Source organism: Arachis stenosperma, chromosome 7, assembly GCF_014773155.1.
Source record: "Arachis stenosperma cultivar V10309 chromosome 7, arast.V10309.gnm1.PFL2, whole genome shotgun sequence".
Lineage (NCBI taxonomy): Eukaryota > Viridiplantae > Streptophyta > Magnoliopsida > Fabales > Fabaceae > Arachis > Arachis stenosperma.
The window spans coordinates 63871343-63894037 of record NC_080383.1 but is presented as its reverse complement, the minus strand read 5'-3'; the positions used below and the strand labels follow the sequence as shown (position 1 = coordinate 63894037).

Below are 22695 nucleotides of genomic sequence, written 5' to 3'. Positions count from 1 at the left end.
GATGGTTATCCTTGGTATCGGATGGTTATTCTAGCTAGTATGGTGATGTTCATTTTATTCATGGACCAAAAATTTAGCCCATTGTACACATTGTACACTTAAGCCATTGGCTCCCTAGCACTAATCAATTTCTCAACGTATAAAATTGCGGGTAACATTGGCCGTGTTGGCTCTCCTAAGGCTAAATCTATTTATTGATACAAAGTTTGTTTATAAGATAAGTTTGTTTTTAGTTTTGAACAAATATAATTTTTTTTCTATATAGTAAATGAAAGGTAGAAAATTAATTTTAAAAATAAGTCTGTTATCTTTTACTTGAAAACAGAAAAAGGAAACTTATATTGGTTACACTTTTGTTTTTGCATATTTTTATAACAAAAATACAATGAAGCTAAAAAAAATACAAATTGTTGTTAGTAAAGGCTTGCGATTGGCTACGAGCATCGTCCAAATAACTTTTTCAATTTGAATGTTGATCTAAAAAACGGACGGTTGTATAGGCTTCCTATTCTTCCCCTTTCTTTTTTAATTTGTCTTTTGGCGGCTATGGAAGGTGGCAGTAATTCATTAAAATGAGGAATTAACGGGAGGAGCCGAAAATAGTTGCATGTTGAATGATTGAGAGGAAGTCTAGACAATAACGTGGTCTTAATCTTGTCTCTCTAAGTCTATATAGACCATACACAGCACTAGTTCCTATATGCATGATTAACTGTTTAGAGAATCCCAGAATTTATTGTGTCAATCTTTCTCTGCTAAATGGATCAAGAAATGGACACATTGATATTCAACATGGGTTCACTTGGAACCAATTTTCCACAAAAGTATTAAATAGATTTGCATGTTTGAATTTGTTTATTCAATAATTGATGCAAACGTAACTTGCGTGTAATGAGAGTATTGTGATGAATTTGCAGGAAGAGAGGATTGTCAAGGTATTACTCGGGTAAATCGAGATCATTTACATGCATTGCAGATGTTCATTCAGTGGAGGATTTGAAGAAGCCAGAGCATCCTGATGCAAAGAAAAGGAAGAAGCATTCACAAACACACCTCAACCTTCCTCCTTATTATCCATGTAGAAGGGCACCAAGTTGCACTCAATTAACGACACCTTATGTCAATCCCTAGAATATGAATTTTGCCCCCTCCAATACCTCCATCATCATCACATCACTCTCCTATCTATCTATCTATCTATCAACATCCTTTACATTAACTGTACAGTAACATCAGTAGAGAACAAATCAAATAAAATTTTTGTTATTTTTTGAGTATATATAATAATCCTTATCCTTATGTATATATGCATGAGCCTATGACAAGAAATGAAATTGCACACTCTGAATCTCTCGCCAAGACTTCAGCCTATTTTAATGCGTATGTATGTTGTTATTATCAATAGTAATATTTTTTATATCAGACCTGCTTATTACCATCACTCGCTAGACATGGAAGGTACGGTAGACATTTATTGCAATATTATTCTATTAATGGAGAACTGCACGGTAGATCGATAGAACAATGAATGCGTTAGTTTGCTTAAGCGATGGAACATGATAACGAAGAATCCAGAGAGAAGATGGAAGTGTGAAACTGGAACTAGTTAAGACTTAAGCGTATCTGGAAAGAGGGAATGGGCAGCATGCTTGAACTAAACAAGAAAGATCGACGCTCCCAAGCGCCACGTGGACTCTAATTTGTAATTACCAAACTGCCCTCACGTCGTCGTCAACGTTCCGCTCCCACTCGAAATTGTTGGTTCAATTCCGCTCCACGCCACACCACACGACACCAAAACAGAAGACGTTGATAACGCAATCGGCGTACCCTTCCACCGTGTCCGCCCAACCACCGAAACATTCACCTCAATAAACAAAATCCACACCATAGAAATACCTTACCCGGTTTTTCTGTAATTTTCGTTTCTATTTTTATTTTTTTACCTCTCTCCTTTCCTTTCTCTTTGTTTGTACCCTTTCCATGGCTAAACCCAAGGCTCCACGCCGAACCCTAGACTCATACACAGTCAAACATATTAACAAAACCTTTAGAGGTACCTTCTCTTCTTTCCCGAGAAAACGCTAAAATTTTCTTCGCTAACTTCAGTTTCCGATTCATGCTTTTCATTTTCAGCTGACCTGAATCTCTATGTGATTCTAATTCGTTGTTTGTACTGTTGTCAGCCGGGGATTGCGTGCTCATGCGACCCTCCGATCCGTCGAAACCGTCGTACGTGGCGAGGATCGAGCGGATCGAAGCTGACTCGCGAGGCGCCAACGTGAAGGTGCACGTGCGCTGGTACTACCGCCCGGAGGAGTCAATCGGCGGCCGCCGCCAGTTCCATGGCTCCAAGGAGGTTTTCCTCTCCGATCACTTCGACGTTCAGAGCGCCGACACCATCGAAGCCAAGTGTACGGTCCACAGCTTCAAGAGCTACACCAAGCTCGATGCTGTTGGAAACGACGATTTCTTCTGTCGTTTCGAGTACAATTCCTCCACCGGCGCCTTCAATCCTGACAGAGTTGCTGTGTTAGTTCATCCCTACTTGTTCTTCTCAATATTATTGTTATTATTATCATAGCCTAAAAGCTGAAATAATGATCCTTTTCTTTTCAAGTCGCTGATATGATAATTGCGAAATATCTACTTTTTAAGTCGAATCTGTGTTGGAATTGAGTTTCACTCTGTTTTATTTAGTTGCTTTCCACTAGTACTTAATTCAGACTTGTTTTGATTAATGGCCATTTTGGGATTCTCTTAGTCATTGCATTGGTCACACACTTCGTTATTCTACTTGTGTAGTGCTTATTTGAATTATAAGCCTATTTTGGAAGAAATTGTTAAGCTTTGTTTATGTCATTAAGTATTTATTTGCTTGTTCGTTTGAAGAATTGTTTGAATCAAGTAGCTGTGTGACCTTATTTGGAATTAGGCTAACAGGATGTTCATTGTTTTATTTTTTTATTTTATTTTCTATTTTTGCAGGTATTGTAAATGTGAGATGCCCTACAACCCTGATGACCTAATGGTCCAGTGTGAGGGCTGCAGTGATTGGTAAGTTGAATATATGCGAAGGAGTTATATTTAGCCTTCATCTTCTTTACTATTTGCTTTTAGTTTCATTACCTGGTTGATTTCTTGATTCTAGTATGTCCAGTTCTGTAGATATTTGCATCTTCCTGATGGAATTCATTTTAAATTTCAGTTTTTTAAGAATGTTTTACCTCTTTTCATCTGAATTCATGTGAGGAAAACCAGTTATTTATGTCTGCCTTTACCATACTGGCATTGTTTTTCCTTGTGTAAGAATCTCCAGTTAACTTAGACTATTCTTGCCATTGCTAATTTGGTACTCTTTGAAGATGATACATTCATCAGTAGCAGCTGGTGTGTTTGACTCTTTTATGTATCAACGATTTGGTGTTTGCTTGTTTCATTGTTGAATTTTCTGCTTCTGACTATGCGGTGTCATTTAACACTCATAACCCCACCTAGCTTTCTTTACTCTGCTTCCACTTGTCTGCACATGCATTCATATGTCGTGTAACTTCTCTGAGTAGAATATGGACATGTGGGAGTTATCCTCCATAGAATAGTTTCATTGAATATGCATACTTGTGATCATTCATGTCTTATGAGTAAATTCCAGATGGACACAAAAGCAATAAGTTTGGCTAGTGTGTTATTCAGCTTTATAGACATCACAGCAAGCCTAGGTACAGGAATCGAAACTTAACATGTGTACACAGCGCCCGTGCCTTTTTATGTCAAATTTGTGGATTTAGGAAGGTAAATCTGCAAATTCGCAAATCCATTTGAAATGATCAAATATAAAATGGCACCCTGATATAATAGCTTATTGAATTGAAATTAAATACTATACGAGGAATTGCTAAGAAAGTAAGAATTGAATAAAGGTTCTTAATTTGCCATGACATTTATTCACCTATAGAGGTGTGTTATTTATTTCATACTTCTTTCTTCATTATGATTACTATCTCATGTAAATATTATAGTTATTACACTACATTATCTAAGAAATTTCATATTTTGTTATTGTATTTTAATGTTCTTCGCACCTTTGCATTTATTCTTGGAGTTGGGCTTTAATCTGCTTATGAAATTTGTGGCTTAGTTTGAGGTCCCACAAAAATATTTTTTCTAACTGAAATATAAGGATGGAGAAGATTCGAGGTTTCTGGGAAGATGATCCAAAAGCTTCTGGGATAAATCTTCTGTGTAAACTACTCTCGTCTCTAGATTATATGAAATGATGAACCTGACTCACTTGGCTAGCCCAACTTATTAAAATGTTGAACACCTTATGAGTAATGAGTTAATGAAACAATCAATTTATAATTTACAATGATTATTATTAATTGTAGAGTTCATAAATTTTGTTCTCCTTCAATTTTATGCATATTTCTGTTGTCATTCATAATGAAACTAGCTGAAGGCTTGCTTTGTGAATGTTGAGAATTTGTTTATTCAGCATAATATTCTTTATTCAGGTTTCACCCTGCTTGCATAGACATGACTGTGGAGGAAGCTAAGCGACTTGACCACTTCTTTTGTGAAAGTTGCTCTGCTGAAGGTCAAAAAAAGTTGCAAAATTCTCACTCTACTTCAAGACACTCAGATACAAAGGTATTACTGTTGGAGGATAGTCTGAGATTGTTGTTCAGCACTTAAATATATTCGTGTGCCTTAACTTTGAGACAGTTGATATCTATTCTTTCTTTAATTTTGTTAATTTGCTGACGAAGTAAAATACTATACTATTTTAGCGTTAACTTTTTGCTTGGTTTTCAGGTGGAGACTAAACGTCGGCGAAGGTCATAGGAGTGATAATAGTATATATATGGCATAAAATGCAGTAGAGATCTATAATGGAGGTCTTAGAGACCTTGCTTTTCTGATCCTGCTAGCTACCAAACAAACACGGAGACGATGTTATCGAAAGTAAACTAATTTGGAAGTGTTTGTGATATCTATTTGGTTTGAGTATTCATAATCAGCCTGTTTGCTTTGGAAGTCGAGGAAATGTTTCCGTTGTCTATAGTTATGTAATGTAGATTCTAACAACTCCCCCTTCCGGTCCTTGTTCTTACTCGGGCTTTGTATAGTATCCTTTACTTATTTATCAGCAGTAGACAGACACCGTTCTTTTTACTTAAACGTAGGTTTCGACTTTCGGTCATAGCTTCCTGCCAATTACACCCTGTTGACGCTGTGGCCGTGTGGCGTAAGCAATTTTATATTCATAAGATGTCATTAGGTAAAGGAAAAGAGTAGTTAATTTTAACTTTCTTTGATTACCTGAAAAGAAGTTAGATTCAATAAGGAAAGGCACTATAATATTATTGTTCAGTTGAACTTAAAGGGTTCTTTTTTTTATATAAAAAATCATATTTATTAGTTTTATATATATTTTATATTTTTATTGTTTATTTTTGGTATTAAAGTGATTAATAAAAAATGAAAAAGGTAAATATATATTATAAGTGGTATATTGTTTTATTTACAACGCTCAACTTAAAAGATACAAGAAGTAGGGTACGGATTCGGTACGCTTAATATGTTTGTGTACCGAGACGCCAAAAAAGTTGTTTAGCGCACCAATTAACTAGGTAGGCGCAAAATAAAAATGCTCGTTTTAGTGGAGTCTTGTTTGCAATTACTTAGAAAATAGAGGGATTATTTATTAATTTTTTAAATGAATATATTTAGTTTAGTTATTAAAATTAGTTGGATCATTAGTTAATTATTACTGTCGTCTCCCTCCTCCTCCTGTTTCTCTTCCTCTTCTTCCTGCGTCGTCGCAAGCCGCCCCTTTTATTATCTTCACAGCCAACAACTCGAACCTTTCTACTGCCTCTCTTATTGGCTCCTTCGTTGCGCTACCAACTCCTTCTCCTCCCCATTTAGACATGGTGGCTTCGGCATCGTCTTCTCCGGCACGCCCAAAGTCCACTGCCCACACTCCTTGGTTTCCTCTTAACAACCTTCTGCCGCGAAGGACTAGCGTTCCTCGAACTGGCGCAACCGATAGGACTAGTATTCCTTGATCCACCACCACACCTTGGAGGGGAAGCTTGCTTATAGCATCCCCGTTCAGAAGAATGCTCAATACAATCAATATTACTCCAATTTCTTAAAATTCCTAAAAATCTCAATACCCCAAATTAAACAAGATTCCATATTCAGATTACTATTCTAGCATCACAACGACCAAAATATATACAGATATGGTTTCAATTTCAAATCACTGCTAACTCCAGAGTTCAAAATTCCAAAGCAATTCCAGTGATAACCATAAAATGCGTTGCGTGATTCAACTCTTTGACAAATATCACCGAATAGGGGAGAATGTGGTGGGCCATCACAATGAAAGCCAGCCAAAATGCTTCCCACCCTTCCCGTAGCAAATGGGCAGATTCTATTTGTTATATTCATTTTATTAACTATAGTAATATACTTTGGAAAATTAGCTTTTTTTTAGACTAATTTTATTTATTATAGTTAAATGATATAGAGAATAATTTTATTAATTATAGTAAAATGTCATGTGAAATTAATAATTTTTTAGAATAATTTTATAAGTTATAGTAATATAATTTAAGAAATTAATTATTGTTTTGAGTAATTTTATTAATGAAAAATTAATAATTCTGTTAGATTACTTTATTAATTATAGTAATATGTCATGAAAAATTATTAATTGTTTAGAGTATTAATCACAGTAAGATGTTATAAAAAATAATATTTTTATTAATTAAGATGTTATAAAAAATTAATATTTTTATTAATTATTTAGGGTTTATAATTTAGAGTTTAGGGTTTAGGGTTTATTTTTTTTCTTCTTATCTTTGATATGCATCCATTTTTTTTTTAACCTTAGAATTTACTACATATTAATTTTTCATATTATATTATCATGATTAACAAAATTACTTTAAAATTTTACTATTTTCTCATATTATATTACTATAATTAATAAAAAAGAACTAATTTCCTAAATCAAATTATTGTGACCCATAAAATTATTTTAAAAAATTACTAATTTCACGTAATATAATGAATATAGTTATTCTACATATCATTTAACTGTAATTAATAAATTAAAATTAATATAACAAAATCACTATATATATATATATATATATATATATATATATATAATTAAACAAGTTATTCTAATTTGGAGTATAGTGTGTTTTTATTTTATTGGGCCAATTTTAGAGTCTATTGTTCACATTATTCACAAAAACCATTATCTACCTAGCAAAGTCCTTTTATCATTTTTGATTTATTCCCCAAATCAGTGATAACACCTATCAATTTAATAAAATTAATAAAAAAATTCTAATTTTTTAAATTATATTACTATAACCTATAAAGTTATTCTAAAAAATTATTAATTTCACATAACATCTTATTATATAATTAATAAAATTATTCTTCAGATCATTTAACTATAATCAATATAATAAAATCACTAATTTTAATATATATATATATATATATATATATATATATATATATTATAATTAATCAAGTTACTTTAAAAATTACTAATTTAGTATTTAGGATTTATGATTTATAGTTTAAAATTATGGTTTCTTTTTATTCTTTGTATACGTCCATCCTTTCGTCTAAATCTTAGAACTTACTACGTATATTTTTTTTCGATTTATTCCTCAAATTAGTGATAACACCTATCAATTTAATAAAATTAATCTAAAAAATACTAATTTTTATAGCATCTTATTATTATAATTAATACCCTAAATAATTAATAATTTTTTATGACATATTACTATAATTAATAAAATTAATATAAAAATATTAATTTTTCATATTATATTAATATAATTAATAAAATTACTTTATAAATTTAATAATTTCTCAGATTATATTACTATAATTAATTAAATTATTAAAAATAACTAATTTTTTTAATTATATTATTGTAATATATAAAATTATTCTAAAGAATTACCAATTTTACATAACATCTTATTATATAATTAATATAATTATTCTCCATGTCACTTAACAATAATTAATAAAATAAATATAACAAAATCACTAATTTTTAATATATATATATATATATAATATTACTATAATTAATCAAGTTCCACTAAAAATTATTAATTTAAATATTAGGATTTAAGATTTATGGTGTAAGGTTAAGCTTTATAATTTATGGTTTAAGATTTTTTATATTTTTTTTCTCCTTGATATATGTCCATCCTATCATTTGATCTTGGAATTTACTAATATAATAATTAAAAAAAACTTATTTTCTAAATCATATTATTATAACCTATAAAATTATTCTAAAAAATTACTAATTTCATATAATATCTTACTATTATAATTAATTAAATTATTTTTTATGTCATTTAACCATAATTAATAAAATTAATATAACAAAATAACTAATTATATATATCTACTTAATATACTAAAATTTGGTTTTTCCCCGACTAATGAAAGTGAGGTGTCACTTTCTCGTGAACCCATTTTCTCTCCAAAATGAATGCATTTAATGAATAATGTATAATTATATTAATTTAGAAAAATATCTTTATTTTAATTATATAAAATTAATATTTAATGCATTATTAAACTACTTATCAATTATTAATCAAAAATATTTTTAATTATTTTAATGAATAACGTATAATTATACTAATTTAAGAAAATATCTTTATTATAATTATATAAAATCAATATTTAATGCATCATTAAACTAATTATCAATCAAAAATATTTTTAAATATTTTAATTATATTCATATCCTTCTAATTCTTATTCATTATCCAATAATTTTATTAGTGGCAAGTTGTTAACCCATTTATATTGATAATAATAATAATTTTATTAGGATAAATATCAAATTCTATTCCTAATATAAAAATAAAAAATTTAATTCCTTCCATTTTTATTTTATCACTATAAAAGACCATGTATGCTAGAAGAAAATATCATTCGTTTACCAATTACTCTTTCATTTGATAGCTTTTACAACAATTCTTTTTTTTTCCTACAAGGCGTCGTTGCAAGAAGACAACTATCGTGAACACAAATTACCACACTCTCCAACTTTCGTGCTCATCATTCGGAGCTATATAAGATATGTTATCTATGAAGTATTTATAGACCATGGTGTTATCATGTATGCATAAATAAAAAATGTTTCGTATTTAAATTTAAGTCATTTACCTATTTGTGGTATATTGTAGTGTGAAATTACTTTCAATATGTGTTGTGTAATGATATTATGTTCTAATTTAAGCTTTTACTTTAGAACTGTATTATGATTTTATCTCATCACTTTTTTCTTAGATATCAAGTTGACGTATTTTTATTTATTATTATTATTATTATTATTGAAACGGATCTGATATGAAATGTACCAAAAAAAACTCTCACATTAAATTTATTTTATTGTAGTCTTCTATCTATTCTATTTATTTTTATTTTCTTCTTATTCATTATTTTCTTTTTAAATGTTATATAATTTATTATAGTTTATACCAATCTATTTCTATTTAATATACTAATATTGGGTTTTTCCCCAACTAATGAAAGTGAGGTGTCACTTTTTCGTAAACCCATTTTCCTTCCAAAATGATTGCACTATTTCTCTCTTTTAAATTTATTTTTAAAAATGATCTTTAATTGATATAATTATATTATAATTAGTATGTAATGAATGATACATAATTATACTAATTTAAGATAATCTCTTTATTATAATTATACTAATCACTTTTAAATTTATTTCAGAAAATTATCTTAATTATAATTATATAACAATATTATATTTAACATTTTATGAATAATTCATAATTATACTAATTTAAAAATATCTCTATTATAATTATATAAAATTAATAATTAATACATTATTAACCTAATTATCAATCAAAAATATTTTTAACTATTTTAATTATACTGATTTTAATTATATTGATATAATTCTATTTTTTATTCATTGTCCTAAAATTTTATTAGTGACAAGTTATTATCTTAATGGTGACCTATGTAATAATAATAATAATAATAATAATAATAATAATAATAATAATAATAATAACAAAAAGATAGAAAATTATATTTTAGAGAAATATAAATTGATTATTAATAATTGTTTATTAATAATGATAATTATATGATTAATTTTTAGTAATCATTAAATATATTTAATATAAATAACCAAGTTTAATTAGTTAACAAATAAAAGAAAATATTATTGCACGATTGTAAAAGCAACAATATATATATATATATATATATATGTATATATATATAAATAACCAATTTAATATTAATAACAATAATTATCATTATTATTCAATAATAATAATAATAATAATAATAATAATAATAATAATAATAATAATAATAATAATAATAATAATCTTTCTTTTTATTAAAACACTCATCTAATTGAATTAATATAAATATTTAATGAAAATAAAGGATAGATTTTTTGGCTTGAAGGATAATATAATCGAATATTCTTAAAGATTTTAAAGCTGTGAGTATATATTCTTCCTATATTAATATACGCATGCATGTTATCTCATTTTTTTTCATAAATAGAAAATAATATTTACCCGTTAAATTTGTTAGTTGCTCAATCGATTCATCTTATTTATTGTGATTGAGATTGATATATAATCATAAAGTTTTTTTTCCTCCATTAATTTTAGTAAAAAAATCCATGACGTAAAATAAAATAAAATAAAGTCAGTATCTACTTTTTTCTCAATATTTTTTATATTTACGGTAAATATTAAATGTAAAAAAGAAAAAATAATATTAATTATTATCACTTTTATTTATTTACATTCATAATTAAATTTAATATAATTATAGTAAGTCTCTATAATTATAACAACTTATATTTGTTACATATATAGCAATTATATTATATATAATTATATATCTCCTCTTTTATATATACTTAGCAAGTATTTCTATTTATATAATCTACTTAATATATTAAAATTGAGTTTTTTTTCTCAACTAATGAGAGTGCGGTGTGAATTTTTCATGAATTCATTTTCCCTCCAAAATGAATGCATTTAATGAATAATGCATAATTATACTAATTTAGCAAAATATCTTTATTATAATTATATAAAATTCATATTTAATACATTATTAAACTACTTATCAATTATCAATCAAAAATATTTTTAATAATAATAATAATAATAATAATAATAATAATAATAATAATAATAATATACTTCTATTTAATATACTAAAATTGTATTTTTTCCTAACTAATTGAAATGAGGTGTCAATTTTTCATAAATTCATTTTTCTTCTAAAATGAAAGCACTATTCTCTCTTCTAAATTTATTTTAGAAAAATATTTTTATTATATTTATATTACAATTAACATTTAATGAATAATGTATGATTATACTAATTTAGAAAAATATATTTATTATAATTATATAAAATTAATATTTAATACATTATCAACTAATAAAAGTGAGGTGTTAATTTTTCATGAATTTATTTTTTCTCCAAAATAAAAGTACTATTCTCTCTTCTAAATTTATTTTAGAAAAATTAAAATTCCATGCTGAATATAGGTGGCAAGTTAAAAAAATTGAATTTCTACACTTCATGATGGACGTGACATACTTCTTAGCGTGTTTCTTAATTTATTTTTTATAACTCAATGAATACAAATTATTACAGTAAATTAATTATATCAACTAATTGATTTGACTATGTATTTAAATATCACATGATTTATTATAATTTATATCAATCAAATAATTATAATTTATTATATCAATTATTTTAATTCATTAATTTATAAGGTACATAATAACATAGATGATTTGTTACTTATACTGATTAAATACAATAAATACATATTAATTTAGTTAAAAAAAATCATTGTCTCCTATGTTTTCCTATTTTTTTTAATTCATTAAGTCCAATCAATTATAATAAATTAATTATATCAACTAATTAATTCAATCGGTTATTTTCTAATTTATTTTTTGAATTCAATAAATCAAATAAAATTAATTATACTAATTATTTGTATTGACTAATTGATTTGATTAATTCTTAAAAATATTTTTATTTAATTTATTTTATTTATATAAATATAACTAATTAGTTATTTAATTTTATTAGAATAAATATCAAATTCTATTTCTAATATAAAAATACAAAATTTTATTCATTCCATTTTTATTTTACCACTATAAAAGACCATATATGCTAGAAGAAAATATCATTCATTTATCAATTACTCTTTCATTGGGTAGCTTTTACAATAATTATTTTTCTTCCTATGAGGCATCGTTACAAGAAGGCAACTATCATGGATACAAATAAGCACACACTCTTCAACTCTCGTGCTCATCATTCAGAGCAATATATGATATGTTATCCATTAAGCATTTATAGAACATGGTGTTATCATGTTTGCATAAATAAAAAAAATCTGTAATTAAGCATAAGTCATTTACCTATTTGTGTGGTATATTGTAGTGTGAAATTACTTTTAATTTGTGTTGTGCAATGATATTATGGTTTAATTTAAGCTTTTATTTTAGAATTGTGTTATGATTTTATCTCATCATTTTCTCTTAGATATTAAGTTGATGTATTTTTATTTATTATTATTGAAGCGGATGTGATATAAAATTTGTAAAAAGAAAAAAAAACCTACATTCAATTTATTTTATTGTAGTCTTCTATTCTTCTATTTCTTTTTATTTTTTCTATTCATTTTATTTTCTTTTTAAATATCATATAATTTATTATAATTTATACCAATTAATTAATTATAATTCATTATATCAGTTAGTTTAATTCATTAATTTATAATATAAATGATAAAATAGATCATTTGTTACTTATAAGTTTATTTTTCGAAAATCTAAATCTGATTAATTATATTTTCAGTTTTTGTTATGAACAAAATATTATTAATAATGAATAATAATTAACCACTCATACTTTTAATCAAAGTATTTGGATGATTTTTATATTTATTAATATTAATTATTGATTATTTTTTCATAAATAAATTATATTATAATTTTATGTTAGTTCATAATTGATTAATGATTAATGTTCATGAAGCTATGTTAATCTAAATTTTATATTTTATAAATATTTTATTTAAATATAATTTTTTAACATAAAAATGTATTATTTTTAATAATATCATAATTTTATATTTTTTAATTATTCTAAATGAATATTTTATCAAATACTAATTAAAGTCATTTTTCCATTTGCTTTTACTAATCTATTTTCTAACTATTATATAAAATTAAAATCGTATTAATGAATTTAATATTAAAGTTAATTTGGTTTTTTATTATTTAGAGTATTTTTTAATCAATAATTTTATACTCTTTATTTTTTTTAGTTTCATTTTGAATTTTAATTTAGTACTCAAAGGTAGAAAAATTCTATTGATACTGAAATAAAGTTACGAAAAGGTCTATAAGATAGAATAAGTAAAATAATGTGATATCCACATTGCAACATCCAAATGAAACAACTTAGGATCTAAAATGTTTATCTTTCTCTTTCTCGCTGTCTATTATATTATCTATTCTATCTATTCTATTATATAAAAATCGAATTTTTACCTTTAATGATAGAATCAACGTAGCATGCTTCTACTTTATTTTGTTTAACTCATTAAAGTCAATTCATTATGATGAATTAATTATATCAACTAATTGATTTGAATAGATATTTAAGTATCACACAATTTAAAATTATGTATATTAATTATTTGATTTAATTTTTATGATATATAAATTTAAGGAATAAATTAAAATAAGATAATTTATTACTTATTTAAATTGAATACAATAAATATAAATTAATTTAGTTAAAAATTTACTATTTTCTAATTTTCTATACATAAAAATGACAAAATAAAATTATAATTATAATCTTTTTATCACTTTTGCTATTTTAATTTTATTTTCTATACTTTTTTATGTATAATTTTATTTTATATTAACTTTATTTATTTAATAATAAAATATACTTATATTAATTCTATCATATAATAATATATTTTTCTCCTATATTAATCAAAGAATTTCAATAGTTATCAACTATATCTAATAGAATGACTGAGAAGTGAGAACTACCAAAAGTTAAACCCAAGTTCAAAATAGTGAAACAAAAAAAGAAAACAGTGGATATATGATTAGAGAAAAATGTATAATAATGACAAAATATACTAAAACTAAATTTTTTCTCCAACTAATAAAAGTGAGGTGTTAATTCTTCATGAATTTATTTTTTCTCTAAAATGAAATCACTATTTTTTTCTAAATTTATTTTAGAAACATATATTTATTATAATTATATTACAATTAACATTTAACAAATAATGCATAATTATACTAATTTAGAAAAATATTTTTATTATAATTATATAAAATTAATATTTAATACATTATCAACTAATAAAAGTGAGGTGTCAATTCCTCATGAATTCATTTTTCCTCCAAAATAAAAGTATTATTCTCTCTTCTAAATTTATTTTAGAAAAATATCTTTATTATAATTATATTACAATATTACAATTAGCATTTAATAAATAATGCATAATTATAATAATTTAGAAAAATAAAATAAAATCTAGTAATTTATCTTCCAACTGCACACGTGTATAGAATAACTTTTAAGAAGGAGTCATGTATAGTAAATACGGTCGATAATTGTAAACTATATACTAACATTGATATAATATTATTTCAGGTATATGTTTTGCAGGCATAAAAAAATATTGAGTTGTTTTTTAGTGAATTTAAATTATTTATTGTTTATTAGAGAATTTTGTGCATTAGAATTCTCTAATAATTTATTATTTATTTTAAAAGCTAATTTTGATATGTTCTTACTTGACAGTAAAACAACATATAAAAATTTGTTTGTGGATCTAAGTATTATTAAGTTATTTATGGTCACATTGAGTATATATGTTTGATTTATTGAAGAAAGTAGATTACTAAAACCAATTATAACTATTCTAGAGTTAATATATTTAACATTAGCTTAAGAAAATACAAATAATACATAACATGTTATATTTTTATTAATCAAATTATTATAATTTAATTTAATCTTAACAAAATAATTTAAAATTATAATTTCAATCTTATCACGTGCATGACACGGGTTAATACACTTGTTACTAATAAAACTAAGAGAGTACGTAATAAAATTGAGAGAGTACATACATGTTATTTGTGTATTTTTTTTCATAGACGTTTGAAGGTGATTGATTCAATAATTATAATTAATTAAGTTGCTCTAAAAATTACTAATTTAAGATTTAGGGGTTAGGGTTTCTTTTTCTTTTTCTTTTTCTTATCCTTAGTATATGTTCATCCTTTCATTTGAACTTTAGAACTTACTACGTATATTTTTTTATTTTTGATTTATTTTTCAAATAAGTCAATTTAATAAAATTAATCTAAAAAATACTAATTTTTATAGCATCTTATTATTATAATTAATACTCTAAATAATTAATAAATTTTTATGACATATTACTATAATTAATAAAATTAATCTAAAAATATTAATTTCTCATATTATATTAATATAATTAATAAAATTACTTTATAAATTTAATAATTTCTCAGATTATATTACTATAATTAATTAAATTACTAAAAAATAACTAATTTTTTAAATTATATTATTGTAACTTATAAAGTTACTCTAAAAATTTACCAATTTTACATGACATCTTACTATATAATTAATATAATTATTCTTCATATCATTTAACTATAATTAATAAAATAAATTTAACAAAATCAATAATTTTTAATATATATATATATATATATAATATTACTATAATTAATCAAAATTACATTAAAAATACTAATTTAAAATTTAAGATTTAAGATTTATGATTTAAAGTTAGGGTTCATGATTTATGGGTTAAGATTTTTGAGTTTTTTTTATTATCCTTAGTATATGTCTATCCTATCTTTTGATCCTTAGAATTTACTACGTATATTTTTTTATTTTCGATTTATTCTCCAAATCAGGGATAACGCCTCTCAATTTAATAAAAATAATCTAAAAATATTAATTTTTATAGCATTTTACTATAATTAATACTTTAAATAATTAATAATTTTATGACATTTTACAATAACTAATAAAATAATTTTATAAATTTACTAATTTCTCATATTATATTACTATAATTAACAAAATTACTAAAAAAATTTATTTTCTAAATCATATTACTATAATCTATAAAATTATTCCAAAAAATTATTAATTTCATCTAACATCTTACTATTATAATTAATTAAATTATTTTCTATATCATTTAACCATAATTAATAAAATTAATATAACAAAATAACTAATTATATATATATTATTAATAAAATTAAGAGAGTACATAATAAAATTAAGAGAGTACATAAAGATAATTTGTATATTTTTTTCATAGACATTTGAAGATGGTTGATTCAATAATTATAATTAATTAAGTTGCTTTCAAAATTACTAATTTAAGATTTAGGGGTTAGGATTTCTTTTTTCTTCTTTTTATCCTTGATATACGTCCATATTTTTATTTGAACTTTAGAACTTGCTACGTATATTTTTTATTTTCGATTTATTCCCCAAATCAGCAGTAACATCTATTAATTTAATAAAATTAATCTAAAACATACTAATTTTTTATAGCATCATACTATAATTAATACTCTACATAATTAATAAATTTTTATGACATATCACTATAATTAATAAAATTAATCTAAAAATTATTAATTTCTCATATCATATTATCATAATTAATAAAATTATTTTATAAATTTACTAATTTCTCATATTATATTATTACAATTAATTAAATTACTAAGAAAAGAACTAATTTTCTAAATCATATTACTGTAATCTATAAAATATAGGTTTCTATGTAAAAAAAATTAGTCTATACAAGTCCAATCTTTTTTCAGATGAGTATTGCCTGAATAGATGCAACAAGTCCAATCCAACTGTGTGCTAATATGACCCGACCCGAAAAATCTTCTGACTCTCCTTGGCCAGTCTCTCGCCCATCATTTTCATGCTGCTTCGCCGTTAGTTCTCTCGGACAAAACTAAACATTTGCCCAAACCAAACCACTAGTATTTGTCATTCATGTTTCGGCGATGATAGTAACAGGTTAAGGTAATAAAATTTTCAATTTCATCGAGGCGGATGTGCCGTTTACTGTGCACATTATTGACCGACAATTTCACACGGAGTAACTTTCTGCAACTCAAACTGCATAAAAGCCACGAAGATGAATGACAGCAACAAATGTGCACCAAAAATTTCTTTTCTCAGTCCAACTTCATCGTTTTTTAGTTTAACATAAAACAGAATAATTAACTCTAATTAATTTAAACTTATAAAATCTTAAATTTTTGCTATATTAAATTATTAACCCAGATAGATATTAGATCTATAATAATAACCACTAATTTTGTTTTTTTTAATGTGACTCCTATGACACAATTTGCAAAAAGTATTTACTAACCAATAAAAAAGTAAATAATAGGATAATTTCTATCGTCAAATTAAAAAATAAAAAAATCTAACAACTTTTTTTATTTGGCGCACCAGTCAGCCAAAATTAAATGGTAAGCACACTGATAAGCCAAACACGCACAGCGCATAAAATTCGTGTCCCAAGAAATAATTTCCCTTGCACGTTTTCTCTCTTTCTAGGTCTTTACCGTCTTATATGATCAATATGATGATGGAATTAGAAAATACTACTTGATTTTGTTATTATTATTTTTCTTGGACAAGAGAACTTGAAGAATGTCACTATATTAACCAACATTTTTACGGGTATCATGTAAAAGACGACCCAACTCAATACGATCTTATTTGATTTTTTTTTATTTTGGTGAATCCTAATCCATCTTTGTGTGCAGCCATACCAATCACACTGTTGTGACAAAGTTACATCTATAACATAGGAAAACTAAAACAGGAGAAATTTATTTTTTAAAGAAAAAAGAGCAAAAGGCTGAAGTTAAGGAAAGATAGCAAAGCCATCTTCTCAAGCGCACCCTATGATATCCGTAGCTAACTATGATCTTATTACTTTATTGAAGTTTAGAGATATAAAATATGGTAGAAACTCTGGTTAATTTGATGTAAAATTATTAACTGAGAGCAGTTAGATAATAATTTAGGATCAGTTTGGATTGATTTTTTAGAAAAATATTTTATTTTTTATTTTTTTTAAAAAGATTTTTTAACAGATAAAAATTATTTTATATTTAGATAGACATTTTAAAAAAAGTTTTCAAGTATTGAAAACATCTTTTATTTTTATTTTTTTTAATGCAAAGTATTGTTAATATTTAGAAACAGCAAATAATTTGTTTTTTTTAATAAAAGTATTTTTTTAAAAGACGTATTCAAATAAATTTTAAATTAAATAAAAGTACTTTAATCTTTAAGAAAAGTATTTTTTCACTCAAAAAAGTCATTTTAAACTAACACTTAGTCAAATTTGTCAAATAATTTATTGTTTCATTCGATTTTTTTTGTTATTTCGACATGATGTCAAATCGAGCTTTTATTAAGATCTTAGTTTGCGGAGCAATATAACTCCTCTGAAAAAGAGTGCGCTCAACCCGGGAATTATTTAGCGTTCGTGTCGAAATGCACTGTTAAACTATCGGTGGATAATCGTAGCAAATAAAACAGAAATGAAGTAAAATAGAACTTTAAATAAGTGAAAATGAATAAATGAAAATGTCAAAACGAAATAGAAATTATAAGAAAGTAAAACAACAAAGAAACATTTAAAATAAAGAAATTAAAACAAAGAAAAATAAAAGATAAAATAAAATGGGTTCTAACACTTACATGTACTTGCACTCCATGCTCTTCTATTGTGTCGCTAAGATTGAGAATTTTTACAGAATTTATGTAATGACCTAGTGTTGTTGATTGAAATCTCTCTTTTTCTTCTGAATTTCTTCTATTTATATCTCAAAGGTGGACTTATTCCTGAAAAATTTTGACTACAACATTGATTTTTCTATTTTCTTAGGCCATGATGTTACCATAATCCTGAAGAATCTTCATATGGTACCTAAACATACTATCGTGCCTTGTCCTTCAAATCTGACGTTCTTGCATTGTGTCTATATTTGACCACGTGATATCGATCCTGATAGATGCTCGACTTACTTTAAACTAGCAATCCATTGACCTCAAATGTCTTTTGTTTCCGTAGTTGAAAGAGGATCTCTATAACTAAGTAGCAATCATTTTAATTACATTTTGACTCCATATGAATCGAATCTTTATGGGTCAAAATTTACATAAACAAATTGCCCCTTAAAACTTATCTTTTCAAAATATGAAATGATAAATTTTATCTAATTAATCCCATGCCATTCACGTGCCTTGTTTAATGTTTAAATTTCAAAAAATGGTTACAAGAAATGAAGTGGTTTGCGCGTTTCTAGGAACATGTAACGTTTCCAACGGGCTTTAATGGGCCTTTACTCCTTCAAAACCTTTACTCATTCAGTATTTTTCACCTTTCAGAGACCTTTCATTTCTCAGAAATACTTTCTCTTCCCTCGTCTTCTTCAAAACATTTCTTTTATTTGCAAATCCATCCTCTCATTCCTTCATGAATTCTCACTCCAGTCTTCATTCTAGCAGTACACTAGCCGTTACCACTGCATTATCATCATCCACTACCATCACTATAATTACTACTACCACCATTCCTGTTACCACCTCTACTGCAAGAGCTACCATGGCTAATGGCTTCTTTTCTACTTGCCTCTACCGCCGATGCTACAGCTGCTACGGCCGCTACCACTGCTCTAAGTGGAGCTTTTGGTGTTCCCACTTCTTCTTTCCAGGAGGATGATGACGACGTTCACGTCATAGGTCCTCCACCTTTGGTGGCCAACGTGTCATAATTTTACAATGATGATGGGACCTTAAGAACTCCCAATCCTAACGTAGAGACAACCGCCTTATGGTGTAGCTAGGTATTACTCTCCTTTCAAGTTTCTAAAGTCTTATATTCATACTTAATGCCAATCTCTACCCAGAAACAAATTGAGTCAATTTTCCCTTTTTTCCTTGCTCCTCCTGAGCATCTTCCTTTGATTTTTTTGTGAAAATGTTAAATCCACTTATTTTGCCAGTCGAGTATTTAAGTCGAGTATTTAGGACTGCACCTCCTAATGAGTAAAGTTCCTCATTTTTGACATGGCTGTCAAGACTTTCTCCAATTTACAAATCTGTTTGAAAATTTTCAGGAATAGTATTTACTCTTTGACTATCCACTCACGACTTGTCTTACACTGCCCTTCTTCTTGGGACTAGTTTATACTTTTGGTGCTAAGTCACAAATAATTTTCATCTCCCATATAGAATGATGGGTCCAACATTAATGGAAATTTCAGCCTTGACTGGTTTATCTCCCGATGGGAAAAATGTCTGCTGCGCAATTTTATGCTCTGATGACGTCTTTGATATCAACTTTGACTCAACTTCTATGTCGGGTTTTATCCAGAATAACATGGGTTCCAGGGGGACCCTATTACCGATAATGAGCATGTCGCTTTCCTGCTCTTATGGCTTAATGCTTTTGTTTTCTGCCCCAAATCAATTCAAATCCAAAAAAAGCAATTATCTTTCATTAGCTATCATGCTTCATCACAAGAAATACATCAATCTTTCCTCTCTTATCTTGGGTCAACTGTATGAAACTCTTTCCTTGGTAGTTAGCAAAATTTGATGCAGAGAACTGTCGATCAACCCATTTGGTCCACTTTAGATTCTTAACTTACGACTGAAGTCTGTGTTTGAACCTCAATTTACTACTCCTTCTGAATTTCCCAAAACTCCACTTGAAGATATTTGATTGTCTTCTTTTTCTTGGTCAAAACCAAAAGGCATGTCATCCGTCGATGCTTTTGTCATTTCATTAAAATTTTTCTTATCAAAAAAGCAACGATGATTTTTACTACCATCCCAATCCTTTGGCCTGTTGAAAAAGTAACATGGGATACCTTCATTCTTTAACAAGTTCTCAAACCTGAAAATCAAGAGGCTTTCAATGAACTGTGGTCGAAAACCCTGACTCCACAAATCCTCCTTGTAGGGCTTCCTTGTGAATCCACCATGGCCCTTAAAAAGAAACTCATTACTTATTCCCCTCAATATGCGTCGAGGCAATTTGGTCTTACACAGGCATTACCTTCCCCTATTTCACTAGAAATTGGGGCCTAAATAGTTCACTATGAAGTGTCATACTTGAAAGAATTTGACCAAATTTTGGATTTGAATCACCAAAAAGTAACTTCTTAGTATCAGAGATATGACATAAAATTCTGCTTCTTCTCAACCCCTGACTTTCACGAATAGTGGTCGAACTATTATGATTCTCATTGTCCCTCAACTGAGCAAGCTCTCTCTAACTTGATTTTTCCTTCTACATAGACTGTTGTTGCGTCGAAGAAAACCAAAGGTGAGCATATCCATGAAATCATTGCCTTTGAGAAATATTATAAGGTAAAATGGCATTTCAGGAACGTAAGGTATGTTTTTATCGAGGCATCAAAGGTATGGAAAAAGAAAAAAGAAGCACATTTTCATAAATGTCTTGACCATTATTTTAAACCTTTAGCTCGAGATGCTTTTGTCCAGAAAAAAATTTCATGAAAATGTTTAAATTCTCTTCTTTTTTCAATGCCCCTTTTGGCCTTGCTGATCGACTACCTGACCCTCCTAAAGAAGACTTAGGAGTGGATTATCGACTCCGAAGAGCACAGCATCGTACCCTGGGCATAAACACAATTGGTGCGATATATTATCCAGGCGTCAGGGATAAGATTCATGGTCGAACTAGGATTGTTGAATATCCTCCAAGTATCATATTTTTTCTTAATACTTAAAAACCTTTAAGTCCTTACTCCTCTTATACTTTCTTATTATTCCAACTACTCAACCAACAGACCTAACAGGTATTGCCCCTGACCCTAAGCCAGTCAAAGAGGACTGGGAGCAGGCGAAGAAACTGGCCCTAAGAAAACAAAATAAAAAAGGGGTCAAGGCAGAGGTCGATCAAGTGAAGCCACCCTATCTTCAAAGAAGTGCAGAGCCATCGTCATCCTTATGGGTGACAAACCCAAAAAGATACAGAAATCTGATCTACCTCCTACCAATGTACTTTTCAAAGTTTATCATCCTTAATAGTTGATCTTTGTCTAATTCTTGCTAAATAATTTGCCCACCTTTCCTTTTGAAACCTTTAAAGCGTAGCTCACACTCCCAAGCTGGACAACAAAGTCATTATGAGCCAGGTGTCAACCCAGCAGGTGTCAAGGCTGAAGTGAATTAACATCCTCAAAAGGTGATGACATCCTTGCCTTTTCTTGGTCCAATTCAAGCAACACCATCAACTGCTGCTTCCCAGGCCTCGACTGACTCCCCAGTGGTATTTATATTCATTTGTCTTTTCTTCTAGATTCTTAGAGTCTCATTTTTTCCCTTATAGGCGAGTTATATGCCTCTGCCAACTGATGTCGAAACCCAATAAGAATCTGATCCTGTTTTGACATCAGCTGCAACAACTTTGAC

At 26.9% G+C, this 22695-nt stretch overlaps 1 protein-coding gene across 1 annotated transcript; it reads left to right on the top strand.

Moving 5' to 3' along the window:
• The first annotated feature begins 1735 nt into the window (after positions 1 to 1735).
• LOC130941860 (chromatin remodeling protein SHL-like) lies at positions 1736 to 5203 on the top strand. Its single transcript, XM_057870484.1, has 5 exons — positions 1736 to 2056; positions 2187 to 2532; positions 2989 to 3057; positions 4515 to 4650; positions 4816 to 5203. Exons 1-5 carry the CDS (start codon positions 1984 to 1986, stop codon positions 4843 to 4845), a joined length of 654 nt encoding a protein of 217 aa, XP_057726467.1. The 5' UTR covers positions 1736 to 1983; the 3' UTR covers positions 4846 to 5203.
• Positions 5204 to 22695: the final 17492 nt, after the last annotated feature.